A 20,366-nucleotide genomic window follows, 5' to 3' on the forward strand; every position below is an offset into this window, starting at 1 on the left:
AGCATATGTAATTCTTAGTCTTCTAAGATAAACATTAAAGAAACAATGTTCTAGTATATATATATATATTTTAAAATCAATACAGAAGTAGTACTTTACTTTTGAGTATCTTTATATGCTAGAGTTTTTAAAATAAAACCTTTTCAAGGTTCAGCTATATTATGACTTTTTTCTAAGAGCAGTTGCATGATAAGTATGCTTTTTAGTTCATTTTGGGACCAACTACATTTTTAATGACATATATAGTAGAAGGCAATGAGAAAAATGATATATAGAAACGTGCTTAAAGGCCAAACTATCTGAAACAAATTTTTCTTAAAGTGAGACATGTTTTATCATATTTTATCAAGTATAACAGGCCCTAGCTTCAACACTAAATTTTATTCTCTACAACTTGAAATTTCCCTTGTGATACTTTCTTCTGCCCCTAGGTGGCTATGCGTTAGCCTATCTGATCAAGCTAATTTATGCCTGAGAAATCAAATACCTTCTACAGAAAAGTCACCATTGTCATATTATTGTTACTTATGTTGTATATTATTTCCTCAAAAAATTCAGAGCTGTTCTGTATAAAGATAGAACCATTTTCCAAATCCTTTATAATGATTTGATTTTAAAAACTGTAAAGGTGTTTGCTTGATTAAATTATGAAGAATGTTTAAGAAACTGAATAGTTCTTTTTCTTTTTTTTTGGTCTTTTTCATGACCGGCACTCAGCCAGTGAGTGCACCGGCCACTCCTACATAGGATCCGAACATGCGGCGGGAGCGTCGCTGCGCTTCCAGTGCAGCACTCTCCTGAGTGCGCCACAGGCTCGCCCGAAACTGAATAGTTATTTAAAAATATTTGGAACTGCCCCTCTATGTGTTACTGAACTAGTCCACTGCCTGTGGTACCTAAACATCACTTTTACTGGGAGTCCCATGTGTCAGCTTCAGCTTTACATGATTCAAATCAAGGCCATATGACCGCTGATTGAGTGTTTTAAGTTTTCAAGTAAAACAGCAGCAATTCAAGTTTAAGAATTTTAAGTACATTTTATTAACAATGTATCCCTTTGATAAGATTATGCTTCAGGAGGCTTTTAATGCCCTTGACACAAACTGTACACATTATACAAAAACAAAAACACAACAAAAAAATCAAGGTGAGCAAAACCATTTGGGGACAAATCTTATTTAAATTATACACAACTCAATGAAATATTCTTACGGAAAATATATAAATACTTTTTCTTTCTATGTTACAGTTATACAATATAAATCAGATTTCAATGTCTGTTCAGTGACCTACAAACACCAGAACCTCCAAATATGTAGCAGCGTATTACTAAGTAAAAAAGAAGAAAATCATGTGGTTAGAGAGTATTAAGTCTGAGTTTTTTCACAACCCCTTACCACTTTTCAAAATTAATTTACACCATTTATTTTACAATGCAGGTTTAGGGTTTCCGACAGGTCAGTAATGGAACATTTTTCAACACTGATTATAAATCTTTTTCACTCCGTCTCTCCACCCCAAGACTTTGCATTTTGTGCTAACTCAACCTAGTTAAGTGACAAAATTGTAAGGTATGTTTTTTTTTTTTTGGCATAAATTATATTTTTCAAATTAAATATTCTATAAAGTCAAACAAAATGTGCAATTTATGCATGCTGTGGTGTAGCTATCCACCTACATTACAAAAATACTCCAAAGAGGAAAAAATTCCACATTCTGTGAGTCATATAAATCTACTATGAATGAAAATACCCTGGGAACCTGAAACTAAAAGAAAAAAAAGAATGCTCCTAAAAAGATTCTCACGGATTTCAATGTTCTTTGATAAGCACTGCTAATAATTTCACTGGTATGCTTTTTAATGAAATGCTCACTGCAGTGACACTCTTGCAATTAAGATGGTAACAATGTATTTTGTAAATGCAGAGACAATGGAGACCTCTCCCAACTTACATTTTAGAAAATTTGAAATGTTCATTTATACCAAATAGCTCTTCTCATAAAAGTATCTCAATTAAATCTACTTTTCTTGTTTCCCATGTTTCAATAGATTGTGAATGTGAGACAAAACTGGAAGCATAGGACTAAAGGGGGAAAAAACCTTACTGCCAAAGAACATTTCCTGAAGTAGTTTACAAAGTTCATCTCACACAAAATTAGCACCTCACTCTTACCATGCAAAAATGCAGTTATAATTTGAATGACAGACAATTTGGTTTTTATTGCTTAATGATCTGTGCTTTAATGTGGGGAATAAAAGGCATCCTCTGAATGGAATGAAATAAAAGTTTATATAAATATGAGTAGACAAATCTAAATAAGCATTGACATCTCACTGTTTAACACTTTGCCATTGTGACATGATCTGAAAAACAGCTTTAATTATCTCAAGCTCTAGATAAAAGAGCTGAAAACTATTAAAGCCACCATTATACACATTATTATGTTATAATAATGTATATACTTCCAAAGGTCCTCTTTTAATGTCACTCTGTCTTACATAATGTCCTTATGCTATTAATCTTCATTAGAAAAATTTTAATTAGGGACAACAGAGTTTTTCCCACCTCCAATCTACCTAAGCATAAACAGGAAATAAAAGTATAAGAAATTTTAGACCATATTCAATTATGAACACTAAATTTCTAATTTCCTTATTTATCAGTATTTACTTAGTATGTTAAGCTGAAATCTGTTCTTGAAAAGAAATTCATTAGAAGTAACAATTCACTTTACAATTAGAAATTCACAGTTTACAACCAGCACAACTGCCCAAATTCCTCCAAATTATTCACTAATTACCAATAGTACAAATTTATATGGACTAATATTAATTCTAAAATCTTGAAAAACTACAGTATTGACATTATTTTGATAATCTATAGCCTGGTAATATCTATTATTTATAGATGATTTTCTCAATTATTTCTATTACCACTGACACCATTCCTAGCCTTTTCTGCTATAATTTAATATTTTTAAACACCTAAGTTAATAACTTGGCACTGCACGTATTTTCATCATAAAAATCTACTTTTATACAAACAAGTCCTCAAAGAAAACATATTAGACCTGTCAGTAAAATCATGGATAAACCAAACAGCACTATAAATTTAAGTATAAACTTTTTTTTTCCTTAGTATACTGATAACAAAGCTCTGAGTGTCTCTCCAAGTAAGTGCTATAGGCAGATATGATGATGTATACATATATGTCTTTCAAAGTAACAGTCAAAAATATTGTTGAGGCTAATAGTAACTAAGCCTTAATTTCAGTCTGGATGACCAAAGTGCAGTACAGATATGAGGACAGTTTTGTGTGTGTGTGACAAAAAAAGAATTACTATTAACTTTTGAGGGATTAAACCACAGATTTTATCCATATTAACTGAGGTAGTGTTTAAAATGAATATTTAAAATGTCAATCCCATTATGAATAAGATTACTACATTATTTCCTTTGGAGATTTTAACCACTATTTGGTCTAGTATCTCTGACATTTGGTTCTCTGGAAAGGCCGTTTAATTATCCAAGACCAAAGACCAAGGTGACAGGCAACGTTCTTAGAAGTACTGTTGACGTTTAAATAAACACTTGGGTTCAGTGATAAAAAAATTATTTGTTTTATCTTTAATTGGATTTTATAAGAGAAAATCTGAAGAACCACTTTTTAAAACAAGCAGCATCTTAGAGCCCTTATCTGCTTTGTTATAATGTAAGTTGCTACACAGTGCACATAAGAACAATTCACTGAAGTGCAAAGAGGTGTTATGAAGTGAGATGAAATGCGTCATCCCGATTGGAACTTTCAGTGCCAGTAAATTAAAAAAAAAAAAAAATATCTCTGTGAGTTACGTTTCTAGGTCACAGGATTCTTTACAGAGATCTCAAAGAACAAGCCCATTATAAAAAGGATCTGCAACATGGGAAAATATTAACCAATGTGCTATGACTGGGTCAAAGCTGATGTGTAACTGTAAAAATGGTATACACAAATGAATTTTAAAAAGGGTCCTAATCAGTCCAGCTGGATTTTTTCTATTTATATTTATATAGATCTCAAAAAAGATAATCCTTTCATTTACAAGCATTCTAAGGATGATGGCCATGCTATTTTTATATACAAATTTGCATATATGTTTAATTCCTGTAAAGATTTCCAAATATCTTTAGACATATACAAATTAAACAAACAAACAAAACTTCGCCCTCATCAGCTTTACTTCACAAGTATGATAAAGGCAACTACTGTACTCATAAACTCACCTATCACTGCATTTAGTTTGTGCAAAACAGGAACACTGATATAAAAATTAAATTACTGCTGCTTTAAAATTTGGTACTTAAGGCTTTTCACTACAACTTTTAATCTTAAACAAGTTTCATTAATGACTTGTTTTTTTGAAAAGAAAATATGGCTCTTCCTTTCCCAGGGAATGTGTAAATTGTAGGCAAACTTATCTTTTCCTCAGGAGATCCAAAGTGTTATTTAATGCTTTCCTTTGCTTTACTTCTAAATTAATAGTGCTTGTTCAAGTTCCCATTTAAAATGATGATGATATGAAAAGTTGATGAAAACAGAAATCCACTGAAAATATATGCATTCTATAAGTGGGAAATATTTTCAATTGAAATGTAAAATTATTTTCTGATTTTAATCAGGAACTGTAGTGAAAAACCTTAACTGGTTCAAATAGCCTGTAACAACACATTGCAACAAAACTGAAGAGATGGAAAACAAATAAGAACCTTTATGCAAATCTAGTAACATAAAAATAAGTTATACGTCCCGGGTTGTTGAGGCTCTTCTTTCACTTTGAGGTTACAAACCTCTGAAGTAGTGTTACAAACATTAAGAAAAATGTGGAAGGGCCAAAATTCCCCCTCTAATACCAGCAGTTACAGCACATCCCATTGTGGTAACAGGATGCAGCCTTAGAGACACTGATTCCTGGTTTCCACAAATTAGTTAACAAACAAGGCATCTTTATATTACCCTAAAAAAAAAAAAAAAATCCAGAAATAACTGTTTGTAGAGTGCTTCTGCATATCTTATTATTGTTCCACTGTCATTATTCTCTTAAAATGAAAAAATAGAAAACCTATGTAGGTATTCAGTGCTTGGCTCTTGCATACAATGGTAACTAAAACTCTTAAAACTGTGGTAATGAATTATGAGCCCCTCCAAAGGCTCAACAGGGGAGAGAAGGAAGTTGTTTTGGTAAGGGAAGTCAGCAGTTCCAACTGTTCATGTACCAGTAATTGCTGGGACAGTGTACAGAAGATACTCCTGTCTTTGCTGCCCAGTCAGTATTTTTTGAGGCTCTTAGGAAATCCACAAATATGAATATATATAGTATATATCTATATACATCATAAATATGAGGTCAGGATTCAGCAGATGTATCAACTATAGGTTGCTTTGGTGGTATTGCCAACACAGCCTCTGCTTCTTCATGCATCTAGGAAAAAGTGGTAAATCGTTAATAACTTTAATAAAAATAGCATATAATATAGATGTAATCTCTCTCAACTTAATTCAAACATAATTATTCTTGGAAGGCAAATTTCAGAAGTAAAAATCTTACCTGTAAAAACTGTACATCTTGAAATAATTCTTGTATGAACCTCCGACATGGAAGTCTAAATGTGCAATGTGATAGCAAATGTGAAACTTCAGAGTAAAGGCATATGTCGTCAAATGTCTGAGGATACTTCTCTTTAATTCTAAAATGGAAGAAAAGAGTGTGGTGTGATAAAAACTGTAATCATGATTTACCTATTTTTTTCCTCCAAAGTTTCACTTACTCTTAAAATAATTTTCCCTCCAGATATTGATTAAATGGCATACCCGAGGGATGCTTAAGAAAATAAATTAAATACTCCTATCTCACACTTTGATATTCTTAGTTTTATGTTATTCTTTTTTTTAAGATTATCAAAATCTGAATGCTTCTTGTAAAGTTAGAAATATCTTTTTTCACTGGCATGAAAAATTGCAAAATTTATTTATCAAACTAGATTAATAAATATTTTCAAATTAGGTTTTAAAATAGAAATATATTTTTAAAGTTACACTGAAGTTATTAATATCCTTGACTGAACTATCTGTCTATATCTTTTGACATTTCACATAGTGGCTTTTAGCTAGGACAGCACCTCAGAATCAGCTGTGGGTGGGGCGGGAAGTACACAGGGTAAGGCCTCATTCCTAGAGCTCCCAGCCCAGAGGTCTGCAGTGGTACCCTGGCATCTGCATCATCTTTTTAAAAAGCCCTACAGGAGACCCTGAAATGCATTTCTTTTGAGAACCACTACTTTAAATAGTACAAACAAATATTCTGAAGATTTCTGAATTTTCTTTTATCATGCTGCTGGGATTTAGAAAATCAAAAATTCTGCAACTTTTATTAAGAGAAAAAAGGAAAGATAGGAAAAAAAAATTAAACCAAAAAAATATCACTTATTTTAAGTAAACCTACTTTTCTCAAACTTTTTGGTCTCAGGACTTCTTTACTTTCTTAAAAATTACTAAGAACACCCCCCAAAATTATTTTTTTGTGGGTTATAGCCCTCAATAATTACTATATTAGAAATTAAAGTCGAGAAAATGTCAAAGTATTTATTAATTCATTTAAAAAATACACCCATTACATGCTAACAACATGTAAACAACAGCATACTTTAAGGAAAATAACGTTGTATATATAAATAACATTTTAATGAAAAATAACTACATTTACAAAACTAAAAGAAACTAGAGGAGTGGCATTGTTTTACATTTTTGCAGACCTCTTTAACAGTCTGGCTTAATAGAAGATAACTGTATTCTCATACCTGCTTTTGTACTCAATCTATTACCATACATTGTTTTGGCTGAAGTACATAAAATCTAGCCTCACACAGGTAAACAATGCAATTTACAACTACTGATGTTAAGTTAAATTTTTGAAGTATTTATTTCTTGCCTTAAAAAGCAGAATAAACAAATAATTCTCATGCAAATTGTTTACTCACGTTAAAAGCCCAGTTTCATGACATTTAGTTGAAACTGAACTACTCAAATTAATGACTAATCTTAGAACTTCTTTGCGAAGGAGTATACGGCACATTGGTGTATCATCTGGAATTGTTTTAACACCTGAAAAGAAGATTTCAGTGTAAATTTAAGTATTTTATCTATATCATAATATAAAATAATTACAACTCATGGAATTTGTTTTTAAACTTCACTTAAAGATCTAAAACTGACATCAACATGATCTGCCAATAATTTTGGGAGCAAAACTATTTCTAGTAAAAGCAGACAGCTAAGAGGGTACATTTCAGTGGTTGATATAGGTACAAAATTTAAGAGTCTACTAAATTGCTTCCCTTAAACTGACTTGCTATAATTTTGAGACAACTTTAATTTACAGTACTTATGAAAAACAAAACCAACTAAAGCACAGTTTTATTAATAATGCTTAGAAAACTGTATCTGAAAACTCACCTAGTAACAATTCTGTGCTTTTGGTACTGCTAGCTGAGCCTTCTTGAGACACTCCATCACTGCATCCAGAAATCCCTGAAAACTTAGAGGGGACCACTTCTAAGGGATTATGGATAGTCTGCTCACACCAGTCAGAATATGGAATGTCTTGAAGGTCTATAGAAAAAAATAAGTATTTCAATTAAAGCAACATAATGGCTTAATTCCTGTGCCTGCACTGCATGCTCTAAAAGAGATGTTTCCTTATAATTTCTTTTCGATTTTCAACAATTACTCTCCATGATGAAGAAATTTTCAAAGTAAATTTAGAACGCTCAGATAGCAATTGCTTGGATAGTGAAATCTAGTATGAAGTCAAAACTGTGCATACTAAACTGAGAATATTCACCTTTAGGGACCTTTATTATCCATCCTCTATTAAGAAGTATTCCACACAATGAATCTTAGATAAACTTTTACTAAAGACATTTTATTTCAAGATTACTTTTAATCTGGATAAAGCATTTTGTCCAACAACTAAGTGGCTTTATCTAAATGTTTGATGTTTAGCTTCTTAACCATAGTTGTTTGCTTTTATTATTTTCTCTCTTTTTAATTAATGATACCCTAGCTTAGCTTTATTTTATCTTTTAATTAAAAATGGAGACAAGAAGAATAAGACAGATCAGAGCCTAAACAAAAGAGACTAGCTGCCTTCTTTATTCCATGTAGCTCAGTATAAGGCTGGCTCCAGCTAAATGCCACTGTGTGTGGGAAAGAATAAAAAGCTTCAAGCAAAAACAAAATAAAATAAAACAAACACCTATCTGGGTTAATTCAGAAAAATAAATCATAACCTAAATTTTTCCTACCAGAAAGCAGTAAGTCACAAAATAGCTTATGGGAAATGCTGACAGTTATTTCTGGAAAAATTAAGAATTTCTGTGAGCAGCTCTATCTTTGATATATTTATAGTGATCTAATAGCCAATTCTACTTGGCAGCAGGAGATGTAAAAGGAAGTGAGCAAGGAGATTTTCCTTAGGAGCACAGTAGGATCACCGTAACTGAACTACCAAAATTTAAGACAGAATATTATTTCTAACATGAACAATTTATTGTGAGTTACCATTTACTGAGTGCTTACTGAATGCTAATCTTAAATGTTATTAAACACCAAACAGTAACATGAAGTATCATTATTTCCATTTATTATTATTTTTAATTTTTTAAAAAATTCATTGAAACATAATTGTACGTATCTGTGGGGTATAACATTGAATATCAATACCTGTGTGAAATATGCAATGCTCAAATCAAGATAATTAATATATTCAACATAATCCCATTTAGAGACTTAAGCAAAAACAAAAACTAAAGCTCAATGAGATTAGGCAGATTGCCCAAGTTCAAATAACTAATTGGGTGAAATAGCTTGGCTTTGAACCTAAGTCTTCTTGATGCCATGCCTGTGATCTTTAGTGTTTCTTGGAGTGCTAGCATTACCTGGGAATTCCTCAAAGATTATCACTTGGACAAGAAGAAAGCCAGGTAGATTGGGTCTATCTCGTCTTTCCCCTAACATCCTCATTTGTACAACACTGATCTTTAGTAAAGATTTTGATTAAGACATGAATTCTACAGCTAAAATAATTTGAAAACCACTTTCTCTTCTAGCTCCTCTTCTTCCTAGTATAGTTTTTATCCATTCCTCACAAATTTTTAATTTAATATCCTAGACATTCAAACTGATCCTCTTGCCATGTAATTGGCTGATTCTCTAATGTTCTTTTAGATATACTGGTCTAAAACACTCAAAGTTTCCCACTATAAGTTGGTTTACTACACCAGGGCAAAAGAAGTGTTAAATTGGACCCAAGAGAAAGTGTGTAATACTAAATTTTGAAAGAACAACATTTTGACTTGCATACTAGAACCTTACAATGCATAAAAATCTGTGAAGGTGTCAGAACATAGACTAAAGTATGTTACTAAATATCCTAGTACAACAGTCTTTTCTCTGAGCTTTAACATTCTTTGAACCACCACAACCACTACCACATTAGTTTTAGAGAATGAAATCTCAATGATCGTTACATGGGGAGGAAATTTTTCAGTTATCTGTCATGGATAATAAGGATGTCATTTTTCTAATACACAAAATCCTTAACATAGCCTATAGCAGTACTTCTCAAACTTTATTGTGTATACAAATAAGCTAGGAGTCTTGTTAAAATGCAGATTCTGAAGGTGTGGAGTGGAGCTTGAGATTCTGCATTTCCTACAAGTTCTCATAGTGATGCTAGTGCTGCTGGTCCACTCTCCACTATTTGGGTAGCAAGGGCTCTGCAGGGTCTGGTCTCTATTTATCTGCCTAGGATTGTCTTCTATTGCCTTCCTCTGCTTTTTGAGCTCTATTACACAGGTGACCTTTTAGTCTCTTAAACTCCCCATACTCTATCCCCTTGGAGAACCTTTGCTCATGCTGTTTCACTCTGTCTGAAATGTTCTTTACTCCAGTCTTCACTTGGCTTCTATTCATTCTTAAGACCACAGCTGAACAGTAACATCTTCAAAAATTTCTTCTCTGACCTGCCTATTTGGTGAGTCTTGGCTAGTTCCAAGTATCTTTTCTTAATTATATCTATAATCGATCAATCAATCAATATACTTCTTTCCCCAATGGACTGAAGCTCAAAGAGTACAGGAACAATGTCCTTTTGGTGGGTTTTTTTTTTGGGGGGGGGGGCTCACAATTGTTTTCCTAGAGTCTAGTGCAATGCCTGGCCCATAGTAGTTGCATACTACATACTGTGTTAAGTGCATGAATGTTTAAAGGTTTAATTAGCCTCCCTCCCATCATCCTCTGAAATGGGTATCAGTAGGTACATTGTAATAATTTCTCAATTAAGAGTTGTTCTCACTCTGCTGCTCCTCAATCTAACACTTCACATCACTAGAATAAAAAACTGGGGGGCTTCCAGCTGTGCCAATGTGAGAACCTCCCTGATTACAGCAAGTCTCTCACAAATCCCAAACTTCCTAAGTGTCTCAACAAATCCCATAACACTCTGCTCGATAACTCTCTTGCTACAGATCACAAATGGACTAGAACTAGTTGTGATTGCCTTGTGATAAATAGGTGGCTGGCCCCCCATTTGTTTCATAACTAAGTAGAAACAGTATAGGAAAGCTCCATAGTTAAGTGCTTCATAAGTATTTGCTGAATGAGTAAGAGAAGCAGAAGAACTTACATAACTAAATCATAAACAATAAATAGCCATAAGACTTAAAATAGCACCTTCTCTACCATGTGCATACCTTACCAAACTTTTTCACTCACAGAAAAGCATGCCAGGGTCCTGGTCAGGGTGAGAAGTGCCCGTCCAGGGATTAGTCAAACCCTGGCCCCACTGTGACATGGAACCATTGAGGGGGGAAACATCTCAGCACAACCATATCCTATTTGTGGCGTACTAGCGTTCTACAACCCATCAGTTGGGAAGCTCTGAATTAAAACACCAAGAAGAAATTTGGAAGAGTGAACCAAAAAACTTTGGTCATCACTAAGTTTTTCTGAGGTTGGCTAAGTGATATTCACTGAGAAAAGATATATATGGGTAACACTTTAAACACATATATATATTAAAATTGCTAATGCACGTCACTTATTGATTTATATAAAAAAGCTCAGTCTGGGTCCACTTTATTTACTTACTCACCAAATATATATTGAGGGCCTAGTGTACAAAGCAGCACACAGCTAGGTATAAGAAATATAAAAATAAAGATATTACAGACTATGTCCTGAAAGAACTTACTGAGTGGAAGGGAAAAAATAACCAAGTAATAATAATCATAGTTATCATAAGAGATCTATGTAAAAATAGCAATGAGAGCAAGGAGGAAGGAGTGTTAATACCTGACTTAGAGAGTCCAAGAGAACACTTGCAAACAGGATACTACTGATATGCAGGATGAGATGGATTTGCCAAACAGACCATGTGTGAGCTTGCATGTGTATGGGGAGGAGGAAGGGCAAGGAGAGAATAGCAGGGAAGGCACAGTTTTCTTGTCTAGAAGTTTGTTCAAAAACTTCACTACAAGACCAGAGAATGTTGAAAAAAACCACTAACCAGATCACAGAATCTTGTGTGTTGGGCATGAATAGGCAGTTAAAAAAAATTGTAAACAGATTCATCCCGGAGAATATAGTATGAGAGATGAATTGGAATGGACCAAAATCAGAGGCTGAAATACCACCATTCTAATAGGAAGATGCTGAATGACTGAACGAAGAATAAAGTACTGACAACAGAGTAAGAGAGGATGATCAATAGGGATGGTAGGTGACGGTGACTGAAGCGGATTCAATTTCAGGTTGATTCATCTCATAGGAGATAATCACTCACCTGAATGACTACATATTGCACTTAGTTGGTTACTGGGCTGGAAACCTAGAATTTCGATACAGACACAATAAAGGCAATTATCATCTGTATGCTCTTGTAGTCCAGTGTCTTCTGTACTTTCTAAAAACAGAGAAGCATCTGAATGGATTGAATTCATTATTTCCGTAAGACTCATCTGCTGTCGTAGCAAGTGAAAAGAGTTTTTTACAAGACCTCCAGTTCCAGATGGAAGACCTGTGCATAAGTAAATATAAAACATAATATGATAAAGACAGTATCAATGATTACCTTCTCAAGGTGCCTTAAATTATGTGAAATTTTAAAGAAGGAAAATTTTGGGAAAAAAACCAGAACTCCCTTTTATAATTCAAAATCTACCTGGGGGAAAAAAAATAATTTGCTTTAAGTTATGAAAATAAGTAGGTCAGCAGATGTGTTTATATTACTTCAATGTGGAGTTTAAAATACACAATGAAAAACTGAAGTTATATAATTAATACACCATTTCAATTATCCTCAGTATCTGCCTAGAGAAAAGTAGTAATTCTAAGCATAAAGAGGCACCTGTTAAAACATCATTAAGATTATGAAGCTATAAAACCTGTGGCTTATATGAATATATTCACTAAAATTTAACAGATCACAACAAAGAGAGATAATGTAATTTTTAAGCAAATTTTTATCTCTCTCCTTACCATAAACAAACAGCTGTTTCTTGGACCTATGATGATTAGCGTTAAATTTTTCATGTACCCCTTTTTTAAAAACAGAAACAACTAATCTGGTTTTCATCCTCTTGAGAGGCTGGGTACTTAGCTGGAAAAACACATTCTTAAGTCTCTCACAAACCGAATGTTGTGGTTTAATTTTAAGTTGACTCAAATAATTATTCTGGTATAATTTTAAGTTGGACCAAAAGTGGGTATACCTGAATTTTTAGTGTCATCCTAATAAAAAGAACTCAGAATTTTAATTTGAATATTAAGAGGAGTCTCATGAGAACAAATACCATGCATTACCTCCTGCATCATGGGCAAACACTCTTGTACTTCGATCATCATGTGGCGGTATGTTCTTTGTCTGAAAATAGGGAATATCCTTTACCTAAAATAGATATAAATTATGGTAAGTTCTGCTATACAAAGTCCACTTTATGAATATTAGCAAAATTAAATGAAATACAGATAAAATAGAATAACTGCAGCATATGAACCTACAATGAAAAGTTTACTGAAGAAGGTTAAATTATCCAAACTTGATAAAAGAACAATCCTAAAAGTCCTTATCATATTCTTAGTGAATTAAACACATATGAAAATAGTCATTTTAGCATTTATCTAAAAGTCTTCAGACCCATAAGTGGAGGGTGGTGGCTCCAATGGATGGGACAGGCTGGGGCCCACAGTGTAAGTCCTAATCTTAAGAAGTGGCAGTGGGAGCAGTTATGTTATCATCCACTGTACTCCATGACAAGGCTCCATGACACAGCTATGACACAGCCAATGTGGGGGACCTCCAGACTCTCAGGAGCCTATTGCAAGATGAGAACCACTGGAGCCGCATCAAGAGAAGTCCGGTGCTGTGTCTGGCCCCCCTGCATACCCTTGCGCATCACAGCCACTGCAGGCCACGGGAATTGTGTGGACTTTTTTTTATCCAAAAAGGGGCTGAGATGGATCTAGTGGATGTAAAGGGATAGACCACCCTGTATGTGCTGTGGTGAATGGGCACCTGAAGAGCATCCAGATCCTTTTGGAAGCTGGCACCGACCCCAATGGAAGGCGGCACCACTGTAGCATGCCTGTCTACCGTGCCTCCTGTGTGGCCAGAGCCAATATCTTGAAGGCTCTCATCAAATAATATGGACTGCAAGTCCTAGGCTGGAGCCGAGGGCAATATCCCATGCCAGGAAGCAGGCAAGGAACACGCTGAAAATACCACCTCCATCCCAGCTGCCCACCACAGCCATGGCTGCTGCAAAAGTGGCTTGATGTCACAACAGTAGCCACAGGAGCCATGCAGGTGGCCCATCAGACACTCAACTGCAGTGACACAAGGAGAGTCACCAGTGGAGACTGGAAAAAGAAGACATCTCTCTCCTCAAATTTCACTCCAGCATAATGGAAGAAGCAACTGCTCTACCATGCTCCTGCTTTATTTCTGTTTTTAGTAATCCTGTCCTCTCTCTCTTTTTTTTGGTCAGTCTAGATAAAGGTTTGCAAATTTAGTGATCTTTTTAAAGAATCACTTTTGGCTTTGTTGATATTCCTCTATTGTTTTTTAATTCCCTATTTCATATACTTCTGTTATCTTTATTTCCTACTTATATTTGCTTTTGGTTTAGTCTGCTCTTCTTTTTCCATTTTCTTCAGGTAAGAAGTTTACATTACTGATTTGAGATTTTTCTTATGTTTAACATAGGTGTTTACAAGTATAAATTTTCCTCTAAGCACTGCATAAGACCTGCATTCTACACATTTTGTATGTTGAGGTTTGATTTTTATCTCAAAGTACTTTCTAATGTCCCTGTGATTTTTCATTTACCCATTGTTTATGTAGGAGAGTGCTGCTAATTTCTATACATTCATGAATTTTCTAAATTTCCTTCTGTCATTTTGGTCACAGAACATATTTTCTATGATCTTAAGCCTTTTTAAATGTATTAAGACTTGTTTTGTGGCCAAAATAAAAAAATAAAATAAAATAAAATATCTTCAGACTTCTGAGCAAATGTGTATTCTTTAGTGCTACATACTGTCTAGAGATGTGTGAGTATGTCATGGGATTAGGGCCACTTTATAAGACTGGGCACTACATGTGACTACCCTGTAAGGATTAAACAAAATCAAAGATTAAAAAACAAGTCATCAAATGTGACTAAAAAACAAGTTAGGAATTTACTAAATTTCTACAGAGAATATACACATAAATCAAACAAGATACCAATATAATATGGGAAGAGAAGGAAGGATAATATCTGGGGACCAGGAGATACTAAATAAAAGAGCATAGAACAGTTGAGAAAGGTAAAATAACTTTCATCTTAAAATTTCTTTAAACAAAACTGCTTTAAAAAAATCACTTTAGGGGCAGCCCGTGGCTCACTTGGGAGAGTGTGGTGCTGATAACACCAAGTCAAGGGTTAAGATCCCCTTACCAGTCATCTTTAAAAAAAAAAAAATCACCTTCCCCCAAATCAATGTTCACTCTAAATTATAATTTCTAGTAAGCAGTTACATAGAATATAAAAAACAGAAAGTCAACTCAAAGAAAAACAATAAAATTTATACCTGGAATATATCATTGATATCTACTGGAAGAGCAAGACCAATGTAATCATCTGAGCCACCATATGTAGCACTGGACACCATGGACCTCACTGAGGAGGATCGCTGCAGGGTATTTTGATTAATAGGGCTTAATAAATCTTCTTTATCTAATGATGCATAACTTAAAGCTTTCATGAACCTACAATACCATAAAAAAAAACACTTGCATTAGTTTCTTGATATGTAATATCATATAAAGAAATAACCTGTATTCCTAACTTCATAAAAAACAAATAGCTAGTCAAATACTGCCATCTTGTTTACTAGGAACTCAAAAAACTTTAAAATACTAGTTGTTATAAGTTGATACAAAAAAGGTCACCAGTAATGTTGACTGTTACCAAAAATAACTGTTATGGTCTCCCAGTAAAGGTGAAAAGATGCACACTTAGGATATCTTTCAACATTTAGAAGTAAAAAAAAAGAAACTGACCTCAGAAGTCAGAGGTATGATCCAAGGACTATCTTTGCATCACTTGAGACTGCTAAACTTGTTATAGTATAACTAAGGATACATCTATTAACTGTATATATTATACATAATTTATGAAAAATAAGGTCACTTATTCTTTGTGTGGTAATTAATGCTTTCATTATCAATGCAAGATTTATGTAACACAGAAGACAGACAAAAGACAAAATGGTACCACTTATAAATATTACCAGAGACAGCCTCATATGAAGCACTGATATTTCCACAATGTACTCCTTACTAGTGGTTCCATAACAAATACGGTATACTGATATTACCATGAGATATACCTTTCTCATATAGATTCTTTTTCAAGTAACGGACATGCTAAAATATTCACTTGGTATCTGCTTTACATATACAAGACACCATGCAAGGTTCCACATTTCTACATACACGTATATTGCTACTTGGAAAACCAAATCTTTTAAAATGCATAAATGCGGACTAATACTAAATCAAAGAATTATCTCATAAAACACACAAAATAAATGCTTCATAAATAGTAGTTATTAAGATTACCATAGCAAATACCACTCCTAATTTCTACCAAAAAACCTCTGTTAACTGTAATTTATGAATTTTATGAGAGGTCAGAGGTTTTGAAATTATACTCTGCTGTTATTCCTGACTCCACAAAACTTCAAAACTACTGAATGAAGGGAAGGAATTAGTGGATTATTCTCCTTCCCAACTCCTATTTCAATCTGTGTAGCTCTATTTTTATCTGTTCTACATACTGGGTTTCCAGAGAAACCATTTTGTGCGAAACAAAAAAGGGTTTCACTGCTTTAAAAAAACATTTAAAAAGCTCAAAACCACTGATCTAGTCTACTCTCCGCTGGATGATGTTTAACTAAGACCTAAAACTTTCAAAATTCATGAACTTACTGCATAGATTTATAATGGTGAACAGTCAAAAGGTATGCCTGGATATGTTTTGGCCTGATGAGATCGCCAAAACCAGTGAGTTCCAGGTAGATAAGACATTACTGTGTAATTTATTAAATTCCACAAGAGGAGATGTAATTCCTTATCTGCTACCAGAAACCCCCACCATTAAATGTGATAAGCAATACTGAAACAAAACTGCTTAAAATTATTAAGAATTTAATGTAAGAACGGGATGGATTATATTAAATAACTACCCATGATAATGATAATAACAGCTAACTTTTATTGAGTGCTTAATATGTGCCAGACACTAAGTACCTGACATATATTAAGCCATTTAAATAAAAGTAAATGAATAATTTAAAGCTAAGGAAAGTTTAGAAGCATTTGGCCCAACCACAAAAACAAAGGTATGAAAATTTCTGCAACAATTAAATTTAATATTGCATATCTTTTAAAGGTAAAATATAAACTCTTCACGTTGACCAGCTTGATATAATATACATATGGTATAGAAATCCCTGCTGAGTCCTGAGGACCAAGCAATTCATTTGGTGTTTATTAGGTTCCTAGTTAATAATCTTAGCTACTTAAAACAAACTGAAAATAATTTCACTGAAATTTTCAGTTATCTTTACAAAAAAAAAAAAAGAGGTCAACTTTTGGAGCCTTAAATTGACCTACCTGAAAAGGTTGTTTGTTATTGTAGGTCTTAAGCTCCTGATTCCCCCGACATGCTTCTTTTTAAAATCGATCCTTGCAGAAGCGAGAAATAAATAAAAAAAAAGCTTGTGACTTGTGTGTCCTTGTGAAACATGTATGTTTATTTTCAGGGCCTAAAGGAATTTCTTTTTCCCCCCTCGCAGCTGCAAGAATCCATTTCAAATCATATCGGGTAACAAGGAGCTTACAGCCTAGCATAGTAAACAACTATAAGTCAATTCTGAGGCTTATGTAGGGTAAAACCTGGCTAACACTTTACATTTAAATCTGTTAAAGTGCAACCATTACTGTTCATTTTAAAACATATATTTGCTCACCTGCTTGGTGTTAATCTGGACTCAAAACTGTTGGCCTTCATGGTGATGGTATCAGTAAACAGTACATCTTTTGCTGGAGATGCCAAAGCTTCAGAGTGAGACAAGGATGGATGCATTCTTTGTTGCTGTAATCTTTTCAGTGTAGCATAGCCAAAGGCATCTCTAGAACTTGTGTAACTAAAGTTACAATCTGCTAGACTTTTAATTGTAGCAAAAGAGGGTGCTTTAAGGGACTGTGCTCTTCTAGGAAGTGTATGAGAAGAACCCGGAGGCACCAGGGACACTGAGTTTGATTTGGAGAGAGACAGATGGTTAGACTGTGGCGTCAAATAGTGGATTGTCTTAATAGTTTTGGTACTTACCACAGTACTCATACTTCCACAGTCTGTGTCCATAGTTGTAGCATCTGCCCCTACTGTCTCTCGTGAAGGACTTGAGCTCATTGAACTTATGCCACTTGTTGTAGTGTCTGTATTAAAACTTTGGCTACGTATCTTCATATGTGAGCTTGTTGAACTTTCTACAACTAACCTCTCTCGGCTTGTGTTTTCTCTGTGATTCTCTGTACCAAAACTCTTGGTAAATTTTAAGTCATTCTCTCCAATACTTGGAGTACTACCATTGTCTTCAATGTGCTTATTCCCAACAAATGAAGTTTCTAATTGTAATGTTTTCTGTACTGTGGATATGGGTGTGAAATCATCACTATGATTAAAGTCGACACTGGGCTCCGTAAGTGTTCTGATTCGCCTGTTGCTTGTCTTATTTTCAGATGACAGTTTTCCTCCTTTTGGATCACTGCTACTACGATGTTTTTTATTAGGCAAAGTGAGTGAATTTAAGATACGATTCTTCACAAGTTTACTGGAAGCAAAGAAAGGAAATGAATTTTTATCCTTTATGGGTCCAGATCGGTCATAAAATGCTGGCTCTGCATCTTCACTGATGTCAAGGAAAAATGTACTAGTAGAGCTGCTGCCAAACCGGTCATCCTCCATAATGAACATACCTATGATTGAAGGTTCAATTAATAAAAGCACATTTAAAAAATGATAAATTCATTAACTATTACTTATATCACATTTCAGGAATTTTTTTTTTGAAAGTCATCTGGGGAAAAAAATTCAAAAACAAGGTATTAAACCACTGAGCCACATGAAAAGAGCTTCCTTGAAACCCAGCTTCCTTGAAACATTTAAATTCAGTGCCCAACTATAATAGAAGACTCAATTCAGGTGTCTAATGACATCTACAAGATTTTATTCTATTTTTATTTTTAACTTTTCTGTTGAATAATTATAAATTACTTGGAGTGTATTTTAAAAGAAGGCAAAATACAATCCCAAATAAACTTGTGTACTGCACTGTATTTCTATATTTTTTCAATTCTAAGATGCACGTGTCTCACATTTAATCTCTCTAAAATCAGAATGCATCTTGTAATCAGCTGTATGGCCTAGTTTAACAGGCAGCATTTTTTCTTCTTTCTTAGTGGTACATAAAATATTGGTGCATCTTCTAATTCATGGCATCTTAGACTTGGTGAAATATGGTTCAATAAACACTGCACTATCTTCTTAAAAGGAAAACACATCTTAAATTTTGTACACCTAATAGCACTTAGCACAGAGCTTAAAACCACAAACTACTTACAGTACTGTCTTTTAACAATTCCACTATGTTAAAATTTAGTGCTTCTCTCAAAAATGAATATGTGAATATATCTCAACAAATATGAGTATATTTTGGTTCAACAATCTCTACAACTGAAAAATAAATAAAAAGATTAAGTAAATGAAGAAGGCAGACAAATACTTTTTAGATTTGTCTTTTTTCTGACAAAAAAAAGGGGACTGGTTCTTCTGGCACTAGGTTTATTATATACCTCTGTATGCAGGATTTTTCAAAAGCTATTTAGATAGCAAGGGGAGAAAACAATGTAGGCTGGTGGCTATACTTTGTGTTGTGCAAAGATATGCATTCTCCAAGAGGCTATTACTGCCAAATAAACATCTTAGAAAAAAGTAAATTAGAAATATACCAAACACATTTAAATTTTGATATCACAAATACAAATGTTAACATGGCTAACTTTACATGAATCTGTCATAATACTCACTCGATGGTGCAGATTCACTTTCACTATTATGTCTAGAGCTGGTTGATTCTGAGTTCAAACTTAGGGTGCTTGGAATAGATGAGAGCTCATTACAAAGTTGTTCCACATCATCTGGAACCACTGGCCACAGATGTTTGCGACTATGTCTCACAGCATCCCAGTTGTGACACTTTAGAATATCACAGCCTTGTTTGGTTTTAGCTATGAGCCCAAGTACATATACACAGGTCCTGTATATAAAAGATGTAGTAATGACAGTTTATAATTCCAAGCTGAGATTTCTTAAAGCAACCACAGAATAATTAACTTGCAACATGTACATTTAATTTTTCTTTAAAAGCCATTAAAAATTGTTTAGTTTGTAGGGAAAATGTACTAAAACTAGTTAGAAATAAAACAACAGCTAAAAAATGCAAACCTTCCTAATAAAAATAGTATTACAACAAAATAAAAAGAAAACAATGCAATCTTAGCAAAAAAGACATATATCAGACTTTCCTAATATGAATTTGGAATATTTGGGCTATTAGACTACTGGAATATTTGAACACACACTATGCTTTCCCTGTTTACTTGAAAGGTAAACTTCAATATTATAATAAAAATGGAATAATATTAAATAAGGAGTTCA

At 33.8% G+C, this 20,366-nt stretch overlaps 1 protein-coding gene across 4 annotated transcripts in view; it reads right to left on the reverse strand.

The window, feature by feature from the left end:
• Positions 1 to 1,017: 1,017 nt before the first annotated feature.
• The window catches only part of RICTOR (RPTOR independent companion of MTOR complex 2), a 131,017-nt gene continuing 111,668 nt past the window's right edge, over positions 1,018 to 20,366 (reverse strand). For 3 of the 4 annotated variants that reach the window (XM_063084527.1, XM_063084519.1, XM_063084509.1), the window contains 10 exons: positions 19,736 to 19,965; positions 17,617 to 18,625; positions 17,261 to 17,332; positions 15,172 to 15,349; positions 12,901 to 12,985; positions 11,882 to 12,115; positions 7,492 to 7,647; positions 7,017 to 7,140; positions 5,588 to 5,726; positions 1,018 to 5,461 (listed from right to left, as the gene is read on the reverse strand). In XM_063084527.1, the coding sequence (XP_062940597.1) occupies positions 5,387 to 5,461; positions 5,588 to 5,726; positions 7,017 to 7,140; positions 7,492 to 7,647; positions 11,882 to 12,115; positions 12,901 to 12,985; positions 15,172 to 15,349; positions 17,261 to 17,332; positions 17,617 to 18,625; positions 19,736 to 19,965 (2,302 nt within the window). In that variant the 3' untranslated portion in view covers positions 1,018 to 5,386. The remainder of the gene's footprint in view (positions 5,462 to 5,587; positions 5,727 to 7,016; positions 7,141 to 7,491; positions 7,648 to 11,881; positions 12,116 to 12,900; positions 12,986 to 15,171; positions 15,350 to 17,260; positions 17,333 to 17,616; positions 18,626 to 19,735; positions 19,966 to 20,366) is intronic. The other variant, XM_063084513.1, reaches the window with a different exon arrangement.

The sequence above is a fragment of the Cynocephalus volans genome, chromosome 2 (assembly GCF_027409185.1).
Source record: "Cynocephalus volans isolate mCynVol1 chromosome 2, mCynVol1.pri, whole genome shotgun sequence".
Lineage (NCBI taxonomy): Eukaryota > Metazoa > Chordata > Mammalia > Dermoptera > Cynocephalidae > Cynocephalus > Cynocephalus volans.